General features: G+C 42.3%; 1 protein-coding gene across 1 annotated transcript in view; it reads right to left on the reverse strand.

Annotated features, from left to right (window-relative positions):
* Window positions 1-12,879: 12,879 nt before the first annotated feature.
* The window catches only part of LOC107396732 (ephrin type-A receptor 5), a 117,854-nt gene continuing 110,871 nt past the window's right edge, over window positions 12,880-19,862 (reverse strand). Inside the window, exon 19 of the mRNA XM_015976567.3 lies at window positions 12,880-19,362. Coding sequence (XP_015832053.3) covers window positions 19,251-19,362 — 112 coding nt within the window. The 3' untranslated portion in view covers window positions 12,880-19,250. The remainder of the gene's footprint in view (window positions 19,363-19,862) is intronic.

Raw genomic sequence — 19,862 nt, forward strand, 5'->3', positions numbered from 1 at the left:
GAACATCTTGTGCACTTCATCTTGTGCACTTTTCTTACACAAACTTACCGCTGGACTGACTGTGGACAGAGTTAAAAGGCTGAATTTTGTGATTTAGAAGTTTTTTGATGTTGACTATCAAAAAGTTAGTTCTGCAAACAGGAGTAGGATATCTATAAATAATCTAAACGTCAATTTAGATATTCTAGTTTTTAGTGTCAAAATATTAATTTTAAACTGTAATGATGCATATTGAGGCTAAACACTAGATGTAAGGCCAATGAAAATCTAGCTTTTGATTCCAGCATGTGCTACGTTAATGCCTCTTCTGAAAGTAAATGTAAACTTTTTTGTTCTTTTATATTCAATTCAAGTTTATTTATATGGCGCCAAATCACGACAAGAGTCGTCTCAAGTCATGGGTGACCCTACCAGAGGCAGAAAGCCTCGGACAACTTAGCCCCTAGGATCGAGACACTCAAACCCCTCTACCAGGGTAAGGCGGCAGCCCAGGGAGAGGTGATGTGTGTAAAATATTAACATATTGAATAAAACAGTTTTTTCCCCCATTGGAGGACACACTCTTCAATACAATTATAGGTCAAAATTGGCTGCATGAATAAATGACCCATGGGGGTGTGTTTAGGAGGAGGACGGTCTCTTCAAATCAATTTGTGTCAATGTGACAGACGTTATTAAACCAGCGTCTGTGTACTGAGCTCTGTGTGTGCAAAACATGAGAGGAGCAGTTATTAGTGTATTACCTGCTTGTATCTGACTGGGGTGTCACACCACCTTGAATGCCCTTCCCTGCTCTTGCTCGCTCGCTCTCACACACAAACCCCTACACACATGCACACACACTTGGCTGCACACACATGATGGAACACACACAGACATTACACCAAAGGGATTTCCTATTAGGAACATTTCTGTTCATATGATTGACTGCCTTGAACAAAGGACCTTGAGAAAACATCTGGGCAGGTGACAAAACGCCTCCTTGGCTGCCTTTGTATGAAGGAGACAGATACCTTGGGCAAGAGAGAAAAAAGTGTGTTTGTGTGTGTGAGTGAGCGTGTGCAGAATTACTGCCGGTGCTACACAAAGACCTGCCAGACGGCTACCACTGGCAGGATTTTGTGTCTGTTTATGTGTGTATCTGCGTGTGTGTAAAATGTGAGTCCTTGCCAACCACTTGACATCACACAGCCCTCTCATGGCAGGCTCCTCGGATCAGCTGCAGAATGGATAAGGCCATTTACTGGCAGCTTATTTGGTCGAGGTCAGACCCCCAGTAACAGCTTAATAGGTGTTGAGTGTGTCTGCGATGCTGAGGAGAGCAGTTTTATCTATCCAAGTGCACCTTGGGCTCGCATCTGCATGGAAATGATTTGTAAAATTACACATTGACTTGGGAGGCTACTGGATGTGAGCGTGTAGTTAATTAAAGAAAATGATTCAAATAGGTATAAGTAACATTCTTTCTGAGTTTGGTTTATGTGTCTAAAACTTTCAGTTTCAGTGTAAAAATGACTCATTATTGAATTTCCACACAAACCAATGACCATCATTCTACACTTAGAAGGGGGTTTACTTCAATGCTGAGCTGAGGGTGATGGCCACACACTGTAAAGCCGGGCGGACACTGTGCGACTTTTTCACTTTTTTGAGCCGATTTTCCACTCGTGCGAGAATCCACAAGATCGGGGCGAGTTTTGCGCTGAGCGTCGTGTAGTATATACAGGGGGTTACGAGAGGCGATTAATGCCACGTGACCAGCTACCGATCAGCAATCGTGAGCTCACATGGACTTCTGGCGTGTTTGATATGTTGCTCGTCCCTCGTGAGGGTATCGCACTGTTGAAGCGGCGCTGCGAGCAGCTGCGACCCAAAAAGTACCAGAACCGCTCACGGCGCATGCGCAATCCTGCATCAACACCGCTCATCCGCTATTTCCTAATAACACACGTTGTTCGTTTTTAATTCTACGTGTTTTTTTACTCACAAAGATTGTCAAGAAAGCGTGTTTGTCATGTTCATGTCAAATTAAACTGATCACTAAACACAGATTTACTTTAATTCGTTTTCCTCATCCAACCCCCATAAATCCCCGTGTGTCCTCCTGCAGCACTCCCGAAGGACAACAGGCAAAACAAGACAAAAAAGTCTGACGTGTTGTGTAAAAACTGCTGTTTTTAGCATTTTGTTAGGTGCGACGTGTTGATACCAGACGTACAGTGTGAGCAGTCAGGTCGCATCCGAGAACTGGGACGTACAGTGTGAGCACATGACTCGTGAGATCTGCCCTGCGAGCAGGGGCGGCGTTAGCCCGGCTTCTTGGGCTGAAGCCCCGGATGTTTCATGAAAAGCCCTGGATCTAAATCACGGAAGTAGCATGCAGTACCAAAGTCCAACAGAGAGGGAGCAGCTGGCAGTAGTTTGTATACAGCCTGCCTGAGCCTCCACCACTGAAGAAGAAGCCCTTCAGCAGCCGGCTTCTTCTACACTCTCTGCCTGAAACGCATGAGTGAAGATGGACATAAGGACGTTTTTTTGACAAAACGTACAACGCCAGAACCCCAGCTTTGATGAGACTGGTGTTGACTCAGGTTTGTGAGTCTTATTTGAAAATATTTGTTGTGCTGCTGGTTTGCCTAAAGTTAGCTTACTATCAGGTGAAGTTCATGGAGAAAGAAAGGGAATATTTACTATCATCTCACACTAAACACTAACAGAAACAATATTCTGCCCTGAATATGCTTGGTATGTAGCCTCAGATTAAAAATTATGTGGTACAAGACATATATGATGTTGACTAGTGGGTGTCACGTGTGTGCGTGTGTGTGTGTGCGCGCGTGTGTGTTAAGCCCCAGATCTTCTTCAGTCCTAAATCCACCCCTGCCTGTGAGGAAGTCGTACGGTTTGAGCTGAAGCTGAATGCTACGAGTGAAAAAGTTGCACAGTGTCCGCCCAGCTTTAGGAGTGAGTTTCCTCAAAATGTCAAAGAGGTTCTTGAGTTTCTTGTGTCAGTTGCATGCCTTTGTCTTGTGCTATGTCTGAAGACAGCATTGGGTCGTCAAAGGCTGTTAATAATAATAATAATAATAATAACTATTATTATTATAATAAAAATAATATTAATAATAATAAATCTAACTTATACAGCACTTTCTTAGAACAGTCAAAGTTCACGCACTCTTACATTCACACACTGCTAGTGATGGTAAGCTACTTTGTAGCCACAGCTGCCCTGGGGCGGTCTGACAGAGGCGAGGCTGCCATTTGGTGCCATCAGCCCCTCTGACCACCACCAACAACAGGCAAGTTGGGTGAAGTGTCTTGCCCAAGGACACAACAGCAGAATACCCCTGGCGGGAGCTGGAATCAAGCCCATGTCCCTGCGATCATGAGGCAACCCGCTCTACCTCCTCAGCTACTGCTGCCCCAACTGTTAGAGCTGTTAAACCATTGCAATTTAGCTACCTGAGTCAGAAAGTGTGACAAATGTGACAACACTGGGGGGTGGGGGTGTTGTTGTAGGGAAATTGAAAAACAAATGGGGGAAATTGCAGAGGCATTTGTGGCAAATTATAAAATGCATCTTGCAATTTGTTCTCAAACATGTCATTTGCTCCACATGGCTGCCATATTTAGATTTCATGCAAAGGTATCATAAGCACCAATCCAGTGTGATTAGAAGTGAAATTTAGCCAACTGAATTACTTGGTTCTTTTTCAAACACAGCAAAAGAGTTGTTTTTACTTCGTTTCGCTGATGTTTCAGCTAACACTGTAGCCTTCCTCAGAGCTTCGCCGCTGTTATTGGCGTCACTTCCTTCACGTTTGGATGAAATACAGAATGAACATACAAAAGATGTTTAGCCAAGCTTTATGCAATTTTGCGCCTGTATCTTGTCACCCATAGTTGCTGATTAGTAAGACACTGGCTTTAAATATAAGCAAAGAGTTTTTATAAGTAGTGATGGGCAGGAAAATGGTTTCAAAGGTTTTTAAAATGCATTCAAGGCCACAAATACTTTTTGGAAAAGACCTTTTCTGGGCTTTCTGATGCCTTGCAACCACAGCAATGTTTACCTGGTCTTACATTCCCCAAACTGCAAGTGCTATTTTGTAGCGTAGAAATCTAGACAGACCTTAGCAGTAGTGAAATGATTTTGCAGGCCTGAGCAGTTCTGTGTGATGCCCATCACAGCGCTCTATTGGCTAGGCGGGCGGTATGTTGCTGTGATGGAGTGAAACAACAAAGATGGCAGCCGCTCTTTTGAAAAAGCTTTGGCATTAACTTTGGATTATTTAGATTTACGCTTTTTGTTGTGTCAAGAGCAGATATACCTAAGTACTTTGTTTAGAAAAAAGGATATATTTCCTTCTTCTTCTTTGATCACCAAAATCCCTAATGTTAACTAATTCACTGCCAATGACGTCTAAAGTCATTTGCATTTTTTTTTACTGTATGGGCATCGGAACGAGCCCCCACACCATGAGAACAAACATCCCAGCTCTAAAGCTGATCTTTCGCAGCATACGTCACACGTCACGTGATCAGGAAGCTGAAAATCCATGTGTTAGGAGATCATTTTGGGCTCTAAAAAAAGTGAGGTGCTAACCGGAAAAGCTTCTACCGATCACAATTCTAAAATGGATTACGAAAGAACGGATAACGTTTGAAACGCACGGATTCTTCCTGATGTAAGAGGTGAGTCTACTCTTTGTTTTGTTAGTTTTGGCGTTGACATCATCCTTGAGCTCAACGTTCAGTGACTCTTCAAAAAACTGTGAAAATGTTGAAAAATGCTGGCAGTGAAGGGCTTTTCTGATCAGGAAATGTCTGGCAGTGAATGAGTTAACTATAATAATAAACAGCTCTAGTTAAAATCAGGATTCTAAAACAAAGAGAAATGCATGCATTGACTCACGAAAACGACTGCTGTCTTACACCAGTTTATGTACACAAAAACCGAGACAATTGCACCTAAATCGACAGTTAAGGTTTTTCTCAAGGTCATTTATAATGATTAAAGAGGCAACTCTGCAATGATTTTCAAATGACCCAGGGGACGCTTCGACCAGTGACACCTCTTCAAGAGAAAATTACTTTATCTTGCTCAGGGATACCTGACCGAATGACACAATGACAGCCTCTGGCAGAAAATGGACGAGAAAACAGAAAGACAACCAGTATGACCTAACAAAATCACCAACTAAATGTCATGCGGGGGTGTGGTGGGGGGGGTGCGGGGTGGGGGTGGGGTGGGGGGGGGGGGGGGGGCTCATGCATGTCAGAGTGAGATGGTTAAGAGAGAGATCAGACTGAACAGACAGAAAGGTTTGTAAAGACATGCAGGCACACAGGGAGGAAGTGGAGTGGGGGTAGCCCAGAGCCAGCAACCCGTCCATCTATCCAAGAACAATCCCAGTCAGCACCAATGGGAATATGGGCCCAGTGCAATCCCAGCACCCACGTATACACACACACCAAAGGTCTTTTCCACATCCCGCTGATACAGAGGTTTTGGTAATAACCGTGCTGATTGTACAGTGGCTAATTTCACACTTTCTGACACATTCTGCCTCTGAGTATAAGAATAACCTTAAGCCACACAAGCAGTGGATTCCCCTAGAGGTCAACATGGTTTGATTTGACATATCACACAAATATGCAGACATACATAACAAATTGGTCCTGAATTCTACATACAAACATCTACGGCACTGCTATAGCTGTGCATGACACTCTCACACATTTATTCAACAAGAAACATTGAGAAAACATTCATGAGCTGTTGTTGAATAGTCTTTGTGGGTTTTTACACTATCTTATCTCTCCTAAAACAGTGGCTTAAAGAGCCGAACAATGCCTGTCACCTCGATAGAGTTGCAAAATTGGCAAAACCTCACAAAATCAGCCTTTGTTGCATAAAATCTATTAATGCGTTCTATTGTTAGCAGTTCTTTCACATGACTGGCTGTTTCATATTAAACAAGTTACATCATCACATTGTCTGCTGACATCAGCAGTTCTTTTCACATTATTACCAGGATTTGCATCATCTGGTTTTAAAACGGCATTTTAGATAATATTTCTGTAAATCATTGACCCAGCAATCAACTGCCATTTTCACAGATTCAGAACAATGATCTGCAGACAATGTGGAGTATTCTAGATAAAGACTGAATATGTCTTGCTTCTAAAAACAACCTTTCTCTGTGTTTGATTTTGTTCCCTAATTTCAAAATATCTTTAAATTAGAACATACGGTTTTTTTTCAGATTCCCTTCTCGTACAGTCTGTACGTTGAAAAAGCATTAAAAAATGTTGTGAACTATCCCTTGCTACAATTATACATAAAATCTACATCTAACAGAATCAAGAGGAACAAATATTTTAGTTGTGGTTCTGTTCAGTTATTTGTGGTTTGATGAAATATTTTTTTTACTTCTTTTTGTCACTTTTTAATATTGGAGACCAGCAAGCAAAAATAAGCAAATATATGATTTTGAGACGATGTCATTAAAAATGCAGTCACTCATTTAAAAATGTGGTTCACTGAAAATTTTTTTTAAATATTTTTTGATTATCTCTGATTCCATTTTTGGTTTCTTTTAAACACAGATAAGGTTTTTTCTTTACCTTGCTGACGTTTCGTTTGCGGCTGCAAACATCCTCAAAGCTGATGCTGATGGTGGTGTCACTTCCTACTCCAGTTATCCGCCGGCAGCAGAGGACGTTGTTGCCCTCTGCTGCCCGCTCTGGAGCAGCAAAAGAAGAAGCAGAAAGTACAATAAAGAAATCGGCCGTAACAGATCACTGCACAAGAGTAAACCATATAATGGACTGGGACAACACCAGGATCAGGAACACCGAACAACATAAATACAAAAGATAGATAAAGGAAGCCATAGAGATAAGGAGACGTGGATGTGGAACCATGGACAGAGACAATGGAGTTTACTTATTGGATCATGCATGGGACTGCGTCATCGGAGATGGGAGAGCGGGCAGCAGAGGGCGGATAAACGGAGTAGGAAGTGACGCCACCAAATTACTGAGGATGTTTGCAGCCGCAAACGAAACGTCAGCAAGGTAAAGAAAAAACCTTATCTGTGTTTAAAAAAGAACCAAAAATGGAATTTGAAGACAAACACAGCAAGAATGTTCAAAAGATGATTACCTCTGAATTTTTCATGCAGGCTGAAAATGAAAATGGTGTCCTAAACCTTTCTCCTGCATTAGCTTCTGATAGAAAATAGATGGTGAAACTCTAGGATTTGAAAATCATGACCGATCTACGTCACACTGTCACTTAACATTCATGGACTCACCCATCTTGACTTGCAACAGGGAAGGCTGTTATTGGTTTAACATCCAGGAAACGGCAAATAATGTCTCTGCTAGTAGAAGCCAACCATTTGCATTAGCAACTCCAGATCACACGGCAAAACTCCTCCAGGCTTGTTGTTTGTGGAGTTAAAAATCAACGTTGCTAAGCAAACCAAGTCTTTGGTATCTTGCTGTTACCCAATCTGAGGCAAAGTGTCCAAATATCAGGACATAAGCCTCCAAATCCATCTGAAGCTCTCCTCTGATGGGGCTCATTTCTAGTTCCTGTAACAGATGCATCTGAGCCAAGACACAAGTTGTGATTCAAAATATTTTTTATTTTATTTTAGACTTGTGCTATTTAGATGAAAAGCCTATGGACACCTTAAATGGTTTGTGGGGGCACCAGGTTGGTGACCACTGCTTTAAATTAAAAACAAACAAACAAACAAAAAATAAACACCCAATACAACATCCAAACATGTCAGGCTCCAAGCTACATTTACACCTAGCGTGGAATGAACGTGGTTTGTATTCATATGGCTTTCAGACAGATCCTGTGTGGCGTGTCTCTGGAACTGTGTGTATGGAGAGGAGCTGGTAAACAAAAGCCACAGTCGTCTTCTCAAACCATAATACACAATGGAATGATATCCCGGTCAATAACAAACTAAGCCGATAAAATGATGCAAGTTTTATTTAGAAAAATTCTGGATGCACATTGCTGGCATCATTTCGCTTCCTGTCTGGCTCATGTGATTTCTTCAATTTCATGATGATCTGTATGTGGCGTCCATAAAAAAAAATCACCCGTATCTGCTCTGCTCAAGCACTGGTGTGAATACTTTGAATGGACTAATTGATTTTCAGTCTTTGTGGAAGTCAGATAAACTCTGGTCCGCATCTGTTACACACTCGATGAATGAGGCTTCACTTGGTTAACATTGGAGCAATAACAAAGTGATAGAGGAAAAACAAACACAACTTGATGATTCTGAAGACATGTTTCAAAAAAATATCCTGAAGACTGATCAGATTAAACTGGAACTTTGTAGAAGAAGTGGTTCCCGTTAAAATTGGTGTGGTATTGTAATGGTCTGAGGCTGCTTTGCTGCTTCTTCTTCCGGCTCTTGGCGGGTGCAGACGGTTTTTTCCTCCTCTCCTCCATATCTTATCCTCAAGGCCTTTGTCTGACTCTGTGTGCTGGGTGCACGGCTGCTTCTGCATTTTTCTGGAAACTGAAATACATTTAAATGGATCTCATTAGCTGGTCTCTCAACGTGATTGATAAAATGTTTTCAGTGATGAGAATGGGAGAAGGGGCTCCCGGATGTCCTGCCGGTACAGACCCAGTTGGACACGTCATGGGCTCCTGGAAATAGTGGAACTTAGTCTGTCTTTGTCAGCTGCCTGTGGAGGACTCTGAAGACATGTGGATATTCGTGGTATTGGTGTCAGGTTTCCTGCTCATTGGCCTTGGAGGCTACCTGGCTTACTGGAAAATTAACGAGCTGTCGAGAAATATTGGCCTGATCCCCGAGCTCAGAGATGGTTTGCACTGTGCTGTGAATTCACAGACTCAAATAATTGTCGAGATGAATCGTAAGCTTGGGACTTTGGCGGAGATTCATTCTTTGGCACAAAGGATGGATGCCATCAAGGAGAGAGTGGACAAATCAGCACAGATTGGGATAGATTAACGTCCATTATTGGGATTCTGAGAGGATGAGGACCAACAAACTGTAAGACAGAGAGGATGTTATCTCTGTCTGGCCCCAAAACAAATTCTAATCGGAATCTGGCATCCTTGAGCCTGCAAGGCTCCAACAAAAACTCCCCCCTCAGAAGATATGTGGAATGTGCCGTCGCTATGGCAACTCAACTCTGCCTCCTTTCCCAGCCTGGGCGGGACTGCGGGAAAGCCGCCGAAGCGTCCAGGGTCACTGCAACCCTCCAACCCTCAATGCTCCCCCCGCATCCACACTGAGGTGACATGCGCTGCTTATCGTGGCTGCAGGAACTGAAGTTGGGATAGTCCCAACCCACCACCCCTCCTAGTGGACACTTATGTTGTGTTGTCTGAAGTCTGTTGCATATCTCTGTCTGAGGTGTTTTTTTGCAGCGCAAAGCTGCCCTCCTGGTGGGAGGGTAACTTTGAAGTGCCTTTTTTCCCTCCACCTGAACCAATCCTCATGTAACCCCTCTTATCTCTATTAAGGTAGCGCGACTCAGGGTTGCGAATGACCACAGTCACCAATTCTTGTCATGTGTTTTGACCATGTATGTCTGATCTCTGAATTGTGTGTACTGAAACTCTAATTTCCCTCTGGGATTAATAAAGTATCGTTGAATTGATTTGATAGATTTGATTGAGGACTGCAAATTCTGTCCTTTTCACGATCTGCTCCTGCCTCCCTCTGACTGTGACTCTCCCCTGCCTCCTGATTAGTTTTATTGGTCTCACCTGCCCGTTGCTAACCTGCCCATGTGTTCCTGATTTTCCCTGTGTATTTATACCACCCGTCTTGTATGTGTGAGTGTCGGATCATTGTTTGTTTGTCGTGTTGTGACTTGTTTCCTGCCGTATCCTGTCATTAAATCCATTTTTATTTTTATCCGTGCCTGCATTCCTGCCTCCTGGTCAGCTCCACCACACATGGTCTGCCGCCACCCTCACCACTTCATGAAAGAATGATCCGACCAACCTGGACCTGTGGTGAGCTCTAGTCATCTGCCTGGAGGATTATTTTTTGCTTTGTCTCCTTTTCAGCAGAGGGAGATTTTGACTTGAGGGGTTTTCGGCGCATCCTATCTGTTCTCGGGGTGGTCGAACCCATTGAGGGGTTTTGACGCATCCTACCTGTTCTCGGGGTGGTCAAAATCATTCTCCTTTCCTGCTGTTTCGCCCCGTCCCGTTTTCCCACAGAAGCTGTGGATCCTGGAGTTTTGGTGAGGTAAAACCCCCTATGCACGCCAACATTCTTCGGGGTGGTAGGGCTGGTCTTCCCGCTCCATTTCTGCTTCCCTTCACCCGAGCATCCGCCTATGGACCCAGTTGGATCCTTATGTACACCTGCTTTGACCATATTGTCAAGTACCTGCCGCCAATCCTGGTTTCCTCGCGTCGCTCCTTCATTTCATCACATCAGCTTCCTGGTCCACGCCTGTGGGGCCTACGCATGCAGGTCCTCCGCGCTGCAGCCTCAACAGGGTCCCGCCGCTGCAGCCTCTACAGGGTCCCGCGCCTGCTGCAGCCTCTTCAGGGTCCCGCGCCTGCTGCAGTCTCTCAAGTTTCTCAAGTTCCAGTGTCCCGCGCCTGCTGCTGTCGAGTTCCAGTGTCCCACGCCTGCTGCTGTCGAGTTCCGGTGTCCCGCACCTGCTGCTGTCGAGTTCCAGTGTCCCGCGCCTGCTGCTGTCGAGTTCCAGTGTCCCAAGTTCCAGAGTTCCAGTGTCCCCAGTTCCCGAGTTCCAGTGTACCAAGTTCCCAAGTTCCAGTGTCCCGAGTTCAAGTGTCTCCCCGAGTCTCCAGTGTGTGTTCCCGAGTCTCCTGAGTTATGTGGGTTTTGTGGGTGTCTGGTATCCCCCCCTTGGGGGGGGGGGGGGGGGGGGGGGGGGGGTACTGTCACGATCTGCTCCTGCCTCCCACCGAATGTGACTCTCCCCTACCTCCTGATTAGTTTTATTAGTCTCACCTGCCCCTTGTTAACCTGCCCATGTGTTCCTTATTTTCCCTGTGTATTTATACCTCCCGTCTTGTATGTGATTGTCGGAGCATAGTTTGTCGTGTTGTGACTTGTTTCCTGACGGATCCTGTCATTAAATCCATTTTTATTTTTATCCGTGCCTGCATTCTTGCCTCCTGGTCAGCTCCACCACACATGGCCCGCCGCCACCCTCACCACTTCATGACAGTCCTCTACTAAAAAATCTGAAAGAGAATGTCTGAACTAGCAGGTAGAGCATATTTTCCTTCTGCAAGTGTTACCAGTTATCAATTTTAAACTGCCATCACTTTTTCCAGGCTATTTGGTTTTCATTTGGTAAATTAAATCAACTGTATTTTGGTTATCATGTTATCTTAGTCTGAGCAGGTGAATGTAGTTGCGTGTTTTATAGCTTTTAGTGGTACTGTTAGAGTTTTTGATGACTATTCTTAACTGCTTATACCATTTCTAAATGGTTTTATGTGAAGAAAGTTCAGTATTTTGGGTGTCCCTTGGATCGTTAAAAGTGCTAAAGCTGCTGCTGCTGCTGCTGCGGTGGTCTGTGAGAAAAAGGCAAATACTTTTTCATCCAACATCGCCCTTAAAATAGCTGTGAAATACACAGCCTTAAGTAAAGCATATTTAATTCTTTTCCAGGCTTTTTTTTGCGTCTCTCAGGTAGTTAAATAAAGAATTAGAGGAATAATTGAAATATTTGAGAACCAGGGGCCTCATTTATCAGGCTTGCTTACGCACAAAACGGGATCGGAAAACTGCGTTAGCAACTTTCCACGGAAACTTTGGGATTTATAAAAAAAAACTTAGCGGAAAAATGTGCGCGACTTTAAGCTGACTAAGGACCTGGCTTACACACATTTTGGACATAGAAAGCACCTGTAGTGCTGCTGCTGAGAAGGATAAAATCATGAAATCCTGCAGCATTATCACATGTACTGCTTCATTTTCACACAGAACAAGACCCCCCACACACACACATGCGCGTACACACACATGTGCGCACACTCACACACACACGCGTGCGTGCGCGCACACACACACACACATAGCCTGAAGCGCAGAATACGGACAGGTGGACAGATTGAGACAGAATGTCATGTGTCTGTGACAGTGTGTGTCCTGTCACTGTGACTTGATTAATCATGTGCCCTGGCTACTTGTACAGGGGAGATCTCTGGCTGACTGGTTAGCATGCGTGACTTTCACCCGAGAGTCTGGGAATCGAATCTCGATTGGACCATTTTTTTTTATATCCGCCACAGATCTCTGAAGAATCCACAACATTGACGGTTTCAGCAACGCTGTGGCTTTTCTCTTATTTATTTTGCAAAAGCACTTCCTTTAATTTCTCCACCACACCCACAGGTACCTCAGTTTTTGCTTCTGTGAAATTGTGCTTCCTTGATCTGCCTTGATCTACGATCACCATGTCATTGGCGGAGCGCTACAACAGCCGGCTTATGTATATGCATGAGATCCACAAGGTGCTTTGCATTGATTATTTATGGCAGTAAGTGGGCGTGGTGATGGTGGGATGTGACTAAAATGTAGCTGAGAAATATTCTCATTAGTTTCTGGTTTATGAAGCGTAGATTGCGTGCGGCTGTGCATACTCCATGTTTGATAGATCACAAACCCAATTGACGTAAGTACATTTTTTATTTTTTTTTTGCTGAGCTTAAGTATGGTTTTAGTAAAGATTCTACGCAATGTTTGATAAATGAGACCCCTGGCCTCTTTGCCACCTAAGGTTACAGTAACGATGATGGCATCCCCAACATATTAGATGAAAATAATGAGTCATTAAAAATCTGAGACACAGTAAAACCAAAAGCTGTTTTCCAACCTTTATTACAAAAATATAGTCTTTGAAAAAGACACTACAAAAACATCAGCACAAACCTAATACACAACAATTTCAAAGACAAACCAATAGCACATAATAGCCAAGTATTTTTCACTGTGCTTTCAATGAATCACAACAGTTAATTATTTAAAATCTTGATAAGTGGTGTACTGATAGTTATCTGGAATGACTTACTGTAAATAAGGAAAGACCAGATTTTGTACACTTTCTATTGGAAAGTTGCACATTTGCCCCTATGAAGAGATGCATGAACACAAAGAATGCATCCATTTTCCACTTCCTGATCATTGTGTTTGAGAAGTGGGTGGATCTTTAGAACATAGCCTATTTTCTTTTACTGCAAATGTGGAGATCAACCAAAAGCCTCAGTGTTACCCAACAAGCATAAAAACTGATTCATTTTCAAGTTTTGCCCCACCTGCATTATTGTTTGTCATATGGCACAACATACTACAATTCTCTCAAATCTCAATTGTTTTCATAATAAAAGGCCAGCAAAAGAGACAGATCAAGCTCATCCAAGAGACACAATGGGTTTGTTTACTTCTCGTCTGATCAACAAAATCAACTGGATTATTTTTATTTAACAGTGGGGATATTTGGTTAGCTGGTGAAACCATTATGAAACCAGCAGCAGGAGAAAATTGGTTCTGCTACCAACCCCCCTTGATAAAACCTCACTCACAAAAAACAGATTTCTAGGATGTTCTTGTGTCTTAAAAACTTTTAGGATGTTAGTGCAATCTTTTGATTATACGAACCCAATCATTGATGCATGTAATAAGTATTTGTTTTTCCTCATAATACATTAGGTACTGCAGACTGAAAACTTTAAGTTATTGACTGAAGCATGGATCTTTGTCTGAAAGTTTATTTCAAGCCTTTCTGTCTGAAACAGTTGCTATTCAGAATCAAAAAAAGGGTAAATGTCTAAAACAACAGATCAAAACCCACCCGTAGCTAGGATTACACTCTAGGTGAATTCACTTTAGAATAATTTAACAAAAACTATATATATTTTTGCAATCTGTTAAAATTAAAGGTTCAGTAAGAAGTTGGTTTATCAAGACTGAGGAAGCGTGACCAGAGTGACAAGCTGACAGAAAATGGATTGCTGTCATCTGAAAACAAAACCATCACAGCGATTCATGTAAATTACATTTTGTGAGTTTTCGCATTAATGTTTATTTCCCGATACATGGTTAATCAAGCTGAAGTTTAATTATAGTCCTACAGGAAGTGCCCCAGGCAGCACTGGAGACAGCTGCTCTTGTTTGAGATAAAAACTTACTTGGTGACATGATGAATAATAGTGTTGGCATGAAACATTTTAAGGTCGGAAATAGTTGTAGAAATCAGAGTTAAGTGGTTTTTTTTAAACCAGCCCTGCCTCAGTTACAGAGGAAACCAGTTGATGTGCTGCATAGGGGTTTACTGTCTTTGTGAAAAAGGTATAAAACACTTCAAACTGGGGCTCTTAAAAAATCCAATAGTTTGATTTGAAAAATGACAAAAATAAATAGAACATGCTGCTTGGTTAGGGACATTTTTTCACCATTCACAATCAAATAGCAGAAATCATAATGCCAGCTGCTAAGAATAAATCCCCCAGGATATATTTCAGAGCTGAACTGTGCATACTGGCAATGTCAATACCTGTTTTACATTTTTCCACTTAACAGTGGTAGAGCAATTCTCCATTTCCAGATACAAGGACAAACTATCAGATGTTTGTTGACATCTATGTGGATCATTTCACAAAAATGAAATGATAAAACAAGTCTGGGTTTATTCTTCTGCCCCATCAGATGCCTGCCAAACCCTGTGTTTACATCCTGAAGGTGTGACGTTGTGCCATACACAAGAAAACTTCAACGCTTACATAGCTTTAATTGTCTCAAAAATATTACCAACTCTTTGTGCTTGGCTGTCAAATTATATGACAAGGGAAGCATTGACAATATAAAGTGATATAACCAGCATCAAGAAACACAATTAGTACATTGTAAATAATAAAACAAAACAAAAACAAAAAGCAAGTCACCTAGAAAATTTTAGTCAAACAAAAGAGTTACAAATTCCTCGTAAAGTGCAAATTAAACTAGTTCCAACATACACATTGTCTGACATTCTTCTTATTGCCTGTAGACATTGTTGGCAGAGTGTATTTAGAAAGTTGGAGCACAATTAGGGCGATTAACAGGAAAGGAAACAACGGTGCTTACAGGAGGCGAGGCACTTATAAGAGTATATTAATCACCAATTGTCCATGCCCCACGCATAGGTTTTATAGTTGGAAATCAAATGGGAAAGGTTGGTTGTCCAACAGCTGATTGTGAAATTGACATACCTTACATACTGGAAACTTGCTGGTTATTAACTGAAGCACCCAACAGCTATTTCATTTTCTGAACATACAGGTTTTCCTCTTACCCCTCTGCAACATGAAGTCAATCTGCATAGCCACATTAGTCTACATGTCTGGGTTTACTGCATTTGTTGCACTTTTACTAATACCATTAACTAAGTACTAACTTACTACTGACATCTAAAAAAATTGTAGAAAACCCATTCATTGGTTTAAAAACAAAGACACAAAACAGATGTTTAAATGCTTTTGTTTTCTTTATAGTTAAAAGTACAATATAGCATCCATCCATTCTGGTCCGCGTATCTGGAGTTGGGTCGCGGGGGCAGCAGCCTAAGCAGAGGCCCAGACTTCCCTCTCTCCAGCCAGTTGTGCCAGCTCCTGCGGGGGAAATGTAAGGCAGTCCCTGGCCAGCTGAGAGACATAGTCCCTCCATTGTGTCCTGGGTCTTCCTTTGGGTGTCCTCCTGGTTGGACATGTCCAGAAAACTTCACCAGGGAGGCATTCTAACCAGATGCCTGAGCCACCTCTACTGGCTCCTCTCAATGTGGAGAAGCAGTGGGTCTATTTCTGAGCTCCTCCCAGATGACCAAACTTCTCACCCCATCTCTAAGGGACAGCCAAGACACCCCGCAGAGAAAACTCATTTGGGCCGCTTAGATTCGAGTTCTCGTTCTTTCGGGCAATCCCCAAAAGCTCATGACCAAATATGAGGGTAGTAACGTAGATCGACCGGTAAATCGAGAGCTTTGCCGTCCGGCTCAGATCTCTCTTCACCATGACAGATCGGTACAATGCCCACATCACTGCAGACGCAGCACCAATCCGCCGTCAATCTCCTGATCCATCTTTCCCTCGCTCATGAACAAGACCCTGAGAAACTTAAACTCCTCCACTTGGGGCAGGACCTTGTCCCAGACATGGAGAAGGCATTTTACCCTTTTTCCAACTCAAGACCATGGCCTTGGATTCAGAGGAGCTGATTCTCGTCCCAGCTGCTTCACACTTGAATTTCACACTGCGAACCACTCCAGCAAAAGCTGGAGATCACGTTCTGATGAAGCCACATCATCTGCAAATAGCAGAGACTCACTCCTTAGGCCACCAAAACAGATCCCCTCACCACATTAGCTGCACCTAGAAATCCTGTCCATATAAGTTATGAACAGAATCGTGACAAAGGGCAGCCTCGGTGGAGCCTGACTTACTGACGGAAATGCGGACCAAGCTCTGACACCGGTTGTACAGTAACCTAACAGCCCGTATCAAGGGGCCTGGTACCCCATACTCCTAGAGTACCCCCCACAGGGCCCCCCGAGGGATGTGGTCAAACGCCTTCTCCAAATCCACAAAACACATGTAGACTGGTTGGCCAAACTCCCACGCACCACCCAGGACCCCTTAAGGATATAGAGCTGGTCCAGTGTTCCACGACCAGGATGAAAACCACATTTCTTCTCCTGATTCAAATCCCAAATTATAAATGCAGACTAAAGAGACTAATGCAGATCTTAGAAAAGAAACTTGTCCTCAGAACATTTTCAGTCTTGAAAGTGCAAACCCTTATAGAATTTTGGATGTGATCAATTGTACTTAAACCAATCAACCTTATAAAATATTTACAGCAGGTTAGAGAGTAATCGGAGCAAGAAAACACCTGTAAGTGACTCTTGTTGACCTGCTAGCACGGGTTTGAGTTTTAAAGACAAACATGCTCCTCGACATGCGAATCCCCCTCTAAACCATACATTCCTCTTGTGTGCTTTTCATATAGTGAAGTGATGCCACCTATCAAAGAACTCTTTATAATCTCTTGTGTTATAATTATGTCCCAGAACAACAGTTTACAGACATACATTTAAATAAAGTATCTGCAAACATATGTATAATGTCAGAACACGCTGCATATGTGGACACAGCTGTCATTGGGTCAAATTTTAGCAATAAATTATTGAAATGACTTCATACCAGAGAAAAGAAAAGCACAGGCGTGATTACTGACATAATTGTTTACCTTTAAACCATACAAGAAAACGAGAAGCTCTCATCAGTCCATGTGCAGACTTATTACATCGAGGCAGAGCAAAGTTAACCATCTCATCGAGAGTCAGTGAAACTAGTCTTCTGTCCTGCACCACAACTTTAAAGTCAACACAATCACCAACAACATAAAATGGATATCTGCTTTCCGCCCCACTTATTTTGGGGACCCCTTATATGGTACCAAATGTGCTGGTTGCCCCCACCTAGGGGTCAGGTAATCAAGTGGAAGAAATGCAGATTTAGAATATTTGTCACCGTTTACCTAAGTTTACTACTCTGAAATGAATGCTCAATATCAATATAATACATATCTGTATGATAGACAAAAAAACAATGCTCCCTGCTTGGAAGATATAGTACATTATTTACATGAGACATATAGGCTGAGCTGCTCGAGTAGTCCAAGAGAGAGTACTATAACAAAACAGAAAATGTCCACATTATTTTTGCCTTTTTTTCAAACAAATATAAATAAATAAATGATTTCCATGTTAATCAATATTGCCTTCCTGTTTTCCCAGAAGTCCTATCAGAGTGAGGTTTATTGTGGTGCAGTTCACATGGCTACAGGAGGTTTTCTGTAGCATGGTGAACTCAATGGATTGCTGAGGGTTTTCTGTGATACCTGAAGGTTGTTGTTATTTAAAACTGAAGGCCCAGTGAAGATGACGATGTGACCTGACTGATGAAGGCTGCTATGAGTTCATTCGGTGGGTTCTGTTAGATTACCAACAAATCATCCCATGAGATTCTCTCCCAAAAAAGGGGATCATCCAGAATCTGAGAGACAGCAAGGTTTCCCCAGGACCAACTGAACTTCCAATGAATTTCCTTCAAAAATGTACGTAAAGCAAACAGGTTGATAAATTAATTGTGAGTCATTTCTGTAGAAACTCCTATAAGCTTTATTGGGGATACCTTTAAGGGTGGCCAGATGGATGTTTTACATTCTCTGGCTTCATTTTAAGGACCAGAATGGTTGCTGTCACATTCTACCAGAGTTTTACATTCAACCATAAAATCTTAATGCCTAAAATCTATCTCATGTGTGGCCTCCATAATAGCCTCAACAATAACCAGTTGTAAAATTTGTCATTAATAAACAAAAAAGGCCTGTTTTTAAACTGTCTTGCAATACTTTGAAGTTTGTTAAAATAAGACAGTGTACATGATATCCAGATGTTCCATGACTCGTTTAGTCGAAAAGTAGCTACAGTTTAGTGGCGAAACAATCTACTAGCAAGAGAGAAACAAACACCAAAGCACATCAACGTAGAGGTTGACGCATACGGATATTTTGCTCTTAGCCTAATGTGATCACCCTGCCTGAGAATGTTCCGTATTTGATTCAGTGACTCCTTAAGGGTGAATACTTCCTCAGAAAATGACTATCAAACAAGCCAGTTCTGTTCAGGACCAGACAGGCTCACCTGAGACAGGTTAAAAAAGTTCCATTAGAGCCCGCAGTATGAAACTCCTTTTACATCCAAAAAAGGGGGTAGGTCTTATCTTTGTTTTACATTTGATCTGAGAGTCCAAAGAGTGCAAGCAATACAAGATTTCCTAAAATTTACAAAATTGGGATCATTCCAATGAAAAGCATCCCTTAAACTCACTTTATTTCAGCCTTCTCAATCATCCATTTAGCACCACACAGTCCAGTTCAGTTTGGTTTCAGAGCAGCAATGTCATACGTCTCCAGAGACACCGCAGGCAAGCTCCACGCACAAAAAACCATGAAAATGCAGATCATCAGGTGCAGATCCGTAAAATACTGGGTTCCCTCATCTGCAGAAAGTGCTTAGCCGTTCTAGGTCCAACAATTCTTTGATAACATGCTAGGTCCATTTCTTGTTTTTTTCCTTCTTGTTTTTAGGTCAGAGCACGTATGAATGTTTAGATGTGTTTACATGCGTGTACATATGCATCAGATGTTTATAGGAGAGTTGGTGTTGTTCATGTGGACTCTCATCTCCTGAATACTTGTGATAATTTTTTTCTGGTGTCCAGCCAAGTTCACTCCTACTCTTCTCAGATCCCTGAAAACAAGCAAACAAAAACATTTTTATGCAGGAAAATTGCGACAAGTGTGTGTTTTTACGTGTTGTTTTTGCTTTTTATTTTTATAAAACATCTACACAAAAACACATTTTAAATGTTTCAGAGAAATGGTGTCACAGCAGTTTTGTAATGATTTGCTATTGTTATATATCAATAGATAATCTCTCACTGGCCACTTTATTAGGTGAACCTTATTAGTACAGGGTTGACCTTGCAGGAAAGGCTTGTCAAAAACGTGTTGCCAACATTTCTTAGAGATTCTGGTCCATAGGGACATGGTAACACCACACAGCTGCTGCAGATTTGCCAGCTACACATCCATGATGTGAATCTTCAGAACTGGATTCAAATAGGGTGATTATGAAGGTGGTTGGAGTCCAGTGAACATGACATATTGCCATGTTCAAGAAACCAGTTAGAGGTGATCTGAGATCTGTGACATGATGCACTATCCGGCTGGAAATAGCCATCAGGATAT

Source organism: Nothobranchius furzeri, chromosome 6, assembly GCF_043380555.1.
Source record: "Nothobranchius furzeri strain GRZ-AD chromosome 6, NfurGRZ-RIMD1, whole genome shotgun sequence".
In the NCBI taxonomy this organism is placed as follows: domain Eukaryota; kingdom Metazoa; phylum Chordata; class Actinopteri; order Cyprinodontiformes; family Nothobranchiidae; genus Nothobranchius; species Nothobranchius furzeri.